At 65.3% G+C, this 5,502-nt stretch overlaps 1 protein-coding gene across 2 annotated transcripts in view; it reads left to right on the top strand.

The window, feature by feature from the left end:
* The first annotated feature begins 121 nt into the window (after positions 1–121).
* The window catches only part of SACK1G (scaffolding CK1 anchoring protein G), a 40,540-nt gene continuing 35,159 nt past the window's right edge, over positions 122–5,502 (top strand). For both annotated transcript variants that reach the window (XM_006153189.3, XM_006153190.3), the window contains exon 1: positions 122–758. In XM_006153189.3, the coding sequence (XP_006153251.1) occupies positions 234–758 (525 nt within the window). In that variant the 5' untranslated portion in view covers positions 122–233. The remainder of the gene's footprint in view (positions 759–5,502) is intronic.

The following is a 5,502-nucleotide window of genomic DNA, read 5'->3' as shown; positions in this document are numbered from 1 at the left end:
CCCCCCCCCCTCCCCGGGCGGGCTCGCTCGCGCCCGCTCCTTACGGCCCCGCCCCCAGCCCCGCCCCCCCGCCCTCTGACCCGAGCCCTGAGCTCTGAGCTCATCTGCCCCGTCTCGCAGGTTCCGTATGGGCAGAGGAACACAGGCAGCCCGGACGCCCCAGAGCGCGCTGTGCCCCAGCCGGGCGGGCGTTGGGACCCCGACCTCGCCGAGCGCGCCGCGCAGGTGGCACCATGGCCTTCTCGCAGGTGCAGTGTCTGGACGACAGCCACGTGAACTGGCGCTCCAGCGAGTCCAAGCCCGAGTTCTTCTACAGCGAGGAGCAGCGGCTGGCGCTGGAGGCCCTGGTGGCCCGGGGCCCCGAGGCCTTCTACGAGGTGCTCAAGCGCGAGAACATCCGAGACTTCCTCTCGGAGCTGGAGCTCCAGCGCATCCTGGAGACCATCGAGGTGTACGACCCCGGCTCTGAGGACCCCCTAGGCACGGGCCGCGGCCGGGGCCCCGAGGACGACGGGACTGGGAATGGGGACGGGGAGGAAGCCAGCGGGGCAGGCGGGACCGCCACCGAGGCCGAGCTGCCCTCCTTGGAGTACTGGCCCCAGAAGTCGGACCGCTCCATCCCGCAACTGGACCTGGGCTGGCCCGACACCATCGCCTACCGCGGGGTGACCCGGGCCAGTGTCTACATGCAGCCGCCCATCGATGGGCAGGCCCACATCAAAGAGGTGGTTCGCAAGATGATCAGCCAGGCCCAGAAGGTGAGAGGGGGCCCAGGACCCCAACCGTCCCGCCCCCTGGGAAGAGGTCTCCTCCCGACTCTGATGGTGGTTCCTCAGTTTCTCTGTCTGAGTGACAGTGGGCGCCCCACCCCAAAGGGCTCTTATGCATCGCTGGGGGCTGTTTCTGGTGCCCAGACCTGGTGAGCAGGTTCCCCTGAAGCTGCGGCAGGCGGGGCAGGGAAGAATCCGGGTTCTCTCACTCTCAGGGTGGCTCAGCTCCACCAGGAGGCAGGAGGCTCACACACACACCGGCCATCTGGTGGGGAGCACCGAGTTGGGGTGGGAGGGAAGGCATGTGATTGAGAAGAAGCCTGAGGCTACCTGGGGCTGGTCTGTCTCGAAGCCCACTGTCAAATCTGCCTCCTTGTGGCCGTGCTCTCGGAGCCTCTGTGAGCCTTGCAGTGGCCAGGGTGCACGGTCAGGGTCCTGTGGCCTCTGCGGTGGACGTGGAGTGAGTTGTGCTCAGGGCTGTCCACCTGGGTTGACTCAGGATCTCCCTTTCCCACCCCCTGCGAGCTGTGCAGGGACAGCCCCAGCTGTGGGCGGCTGTTCTCAGTGACCACATTTGGGAAACGGCGTTTGCCACTGTGGCGGCCACGGCCAGGAGCCGAGCAGTAGTGCCCGGCTGGTATCTGAGCGCAGCGCTGCCGGGAGCGCTAGAGCCCGTCTGGAGCTGCGTTCCGGGTTCTGAAGCCATGCCTGACCTCGGCTTGTGCACGAGGTATCCCTAGCTGAATCGGCCTCCTCAACGGTCCAGCCCCGGAGCAGGATACAGGGCCTGCACGCTGGCTTAGAGGCCCACCCTGGCTGGCAGGCGGGGCTGGGTGGGCAGCCCTGGGCAGAGCCAGCACGCATGGCTCAGGAGCTGAGGAGGCGGTTGAGCTGGAGCTTTCAGAAAGGAGTCTCTGCCCTGGAGAAGCCGGCCGGGTCAGAGTGCGGTGCAGGGACTCAGCCACTGTCCCTGGCGAGCAGCCCAGGGCAGCTTGGGGGCTTCAGGTTTCTGGGCTGTAAACGGGCGGCGAGGATAAGAGCCGTGCTGGGCTGTCTGCTTGGCTGTCATGGGGGGACGGACAGACTATCTGGTGACAGGAGAGTGGAAGGGGTTGGAGGAAGAGGGGGAGGAGGGAGAGACCAGCCCACGTTCAGGCCCAGCTACCTGCCACAGCGGGTATGGGAGCCACTGACGCCAGTGTGTGAGGGGGTGGCCACCCCTGTAGGGCCTGCTGGGGTCCCATTACCTAGTCTCAACTCCCCCTTCTCTTTTGAGAGTCTTCCTACAGGGAGTGTGCACTCACTAGAGAGACAGAAAGTGAGAAATCACCCCCCGGAGGGTAGACCACACCGCAGTCCCTTCTCCTCCATTCTCCTCTTGGGATTTGGGGCATGCACGCACATGTGCCCGGCATGAGTTTCAAGCCACTTGGTCTGGGACTCAAACCGCTGTTGGCCATGCGGGAGTCCAGCACCTTAACCACTATGCCACCTGCTAGCCTTCCACTCCCCTTTTTTATATGGGGAAACAGGCTTGGATACTGTGCTGGGGGTCCCCCTCCTGTCCTAGGAAGAAGGCAGACTTCACCTCCCGGCCTGGCATGGGAACTGCCAGAGGGGCTGATCTCCCATAGGACAGAGACAGCATGTCCTCAGAGGGGACCAGGCCGGCCCTTGGGGCTCCCCCGGCTGCCCGTCTTCCCGGTTGTCTCTGTGGCCACAGCTGAGACCCAGCACTCCCGCAGTCCCATGGCCTCCTGGCGTCCTGTTTTCCACAAAAGCTACACAAGGGTATTGGTGCCACCTGGCTAAGGTGAGCTAGCCAGGAACCTGGAAGAATTGAGTCTCGGGTTTGAGCCCCAGTCTCTCATGCAAGACCACCTGGTGATTTCCTGCAGCTTTGGCAGGTGGGCTTGCCCTCTCCCTTCATACTCTGCAAGAGGGGAGCTCGCTGTGGAGACTGCCTGCACCGTCTCAGACAGCGGGGAGGCCTCCGGGTCCCAGGGGAGGGGCCTCATCTTACAGACAGGGCTGGACGGGCCTGTTCACCACTCCCGGCGCCCAGCCCGGCCCCTGCTTTCCAGCCCTTGGTGCTTCCCTGCCACATCCCCCCAGGCCCATGGCCTGTGTGGCATAGCGTGGGCATGGGCGGTCTGTAATGACAGCCACTGTTGACTGAGCACGGCCACTTTGTCATCTTGGGCCGTGTTATCTGCTCCATTTTTCAGATGTAGGCACTGAGACCAGACTGGTTAGTCTCGGCCCAAGGTCACCTGGCTAGTTCTTGGGTGGGGGTGGGGACCAGGCCTGTGTCGCCTGCAAGCTCTAGGACTGGTCCCCCTGCCGTGGTGCCTGGAACCTGGCAGGGTCTGGGAGGGACGCTGGGGCTGGCCCCTGCAGTTTCATCTCCCCTGCACCGTCTCAGACAGCGGGGAGGCCTCCGGGTCCCAGGGGAGGGGCCTCATCTTACAGACAGGGCTGGACGGGCCTGTTCACCACTCCCGGCGCCCAGCCCGGCCCCTGCTTTCCAGCCCTTGGTGCTTCCCTGCCACATCCCCCCAGGCCCATGGCCTGTGTGGCATAGCGTGGGCATGGGCGGTCTGTAATGACAGCCACTGTTGACTGAGCACGGCCACTTTGTCATCTTGGGCCGTGTTATCTGCTCCATTTTTCAGATGTAGGCACTGAGACCAGACTGGTTAGTCTCGGCCCAAGGTCACCTGGCTAGTTCTTGGGTGGGGGTGGGGACCAGGCCTGTGTCGCCTGCAAGCTCTAGGACTGGTCCCCCTGCCGTGGTGCCTGGAACCTGGCAGGGTCTGGGAGGGACGCTGGTGCTGGCCCCTGCAGTTCCATCTCCCTACAGTCCCAGCCCCCTGCAGTCTCGGCTGGCTGTCCCCAGACTCCTAGGGGCAGGGCGGGAGGGTGGCCGCAAGGACTGATGTGAGTGCTGACAGTGCACTTTGCCCCCCACCTCCAGCAGCTCTCCCTGCCTTACCTCTCCCCATAAATCCACTCCTCACCCCTTCCCCACTATCAGTGCAGGGAGAGCCCCCTCCCCCAGCCCTAGGCAGGGATTCCGCTGTCTGCCCCCTAACTCCAGGCCAGTCCTCCTGGGCTCCTGGGGCTTCTGGACTGGAGCTCCTGTGCTGAGTCAGGAGGCCCAGCCTGCCGCCTCCTCACTCAGCTGCCCCGTCAGCACAGGGCAGACCCTGGGCAGGGAAGTGACACACGCTCTGTGCTCTCCTGGGAGCGGCTGGTTCCTGGCAGGCTGCTGCTGGGGGCCGCCCTCCGTAGACTAGAATCCAATAAGCAGCGACTGGGCCTGGAGCCTGGAGTGAGGGATGGGGTCCCTGCTCTGCCCTTGCCTGGCTGTGCGACCCTGACAAGCCCCAGGCCTCTGCGGCCATCCCCCGAAAAGCCCAATGGGCACTGAAGCCCGTTGGGCCCTCCAGCTCTCACACGTGGCTGCCTGCGAGTCTAGACGCCTCCAGGGCAAAAGAGGGGCCTCGCTCCCTGGCTGTGGTCCTGAGCAGGTGGCTTGTGCTCTGAGCTGTCCTCTGACCTCCGTGGGCTCCCACTTCCAGGTGGAAGGTGGCCTGCCCAGCCCACCCCTAGTCCCCCAGCTAGTGAGTATCCTGCGGGGGGTGGAGGGGGAAACCTGCTGCGGGGTTCCAGCCGCATACCAAAGACCAGGCCTGTAGGATCATGCCTGGGAGGGCCGGGCCGGGCCTCATTCAGCTGCAGCTTCAGCTTCCAGAGAGGGATAGGCCAGGCGGGGAGGGGCGGCCCAGCCCCAAGCAGGTATAGCCGTCTGGACAGCCGCCCTTCCATCCCTGCTGAGTGCTCCCCCTGCCTGCAGAGGACAGGGGGCAGACCCCCCACAGCCCAGGGGCAGGAGGAGCAGGCCCTGGGGCGGGACAGTCACTCCTTCCCCATTTCACAATGGAGGGAATTGGAGGATGGGGCACTGGTGGGAAGGTCAGGTGAGAGCCACAGTCCAGGCGGGGGCTCAGGAACGAGGACCCGGAGCAGGGAAGTCCCTTGCCCAAGGCCACAGCAGAAAGGAGTCTGTGAGGCCCAGCAACCCCACCGGTTTTCTGCCGGCCCCCACCTTCTCACTCCGAGGCCCTGGCCCTGGCCCACGGCTGGGCTCCAGGAGCTTACGTAAAGCTGTTTAACGAGGCGTTTATGAACTGCCGGCTGCACACGGGTGCTGAGTGGGCACATACCTCCTGTGGGAGCCGCCCGGCCCCTTACAGAGGTGCCGTCTGCAGCGTGCCCGTGAGGACACCGGATGGTAGGACTCAGGAGGGAGACTAAGCCCACGGTCCCAGAGCCCTGTCTGCAGGCACCCCACACCCTGAGGAGCCCGCCCCTTCCCGGGAGCCGCGCGGCTGCTCCTGGCCCCCAGCTTGACCCAGGGCAGCAAAAGCATTTTCACGAGGCTCCTTGGCAGCTGGACACGGGGCTGCCGCTGCCTCGCAGGGAGACAGAAGGCGGAGCACACTGCCTGTTTTTGCCTCGCAGGGAGACAGAAGTCGGAGCACACTGCCTGGGAGGCCCCTTCGTGGGGGCCAGGAGGGAAGGCTGCCATCATGTCCCTCGGCTAGGCAGTACCAGGACACCCCAACACCAGGGAGGGCCCCTGGGGAGCCCCAGCTGGAGCCTGCCTGCTGCCTGCTGCCTGCTCTGGCGGCTCCCAGCCTGGGCCGGGCGCACCCGTGGGGGGCGC

This window comes from Tupaia chinensis, unplaced genomic scaffold (assembly GCF_000334495.1).
Source record: "Tupaia chinensis unplaced genomic scaffold, TupChi_1.0 Scaffold000365_1, whole genome shotgun sequence".
NCBI classification, from domain to species: Eukaryota; Metazoa; Chordata; class Mammalia; order Scandentia; family Tupaiidae; genus Tupaia; species Tupaia belangeri.
This window is presented reverse-complemented; position numbering and strand designations above follow the sequence as displayed.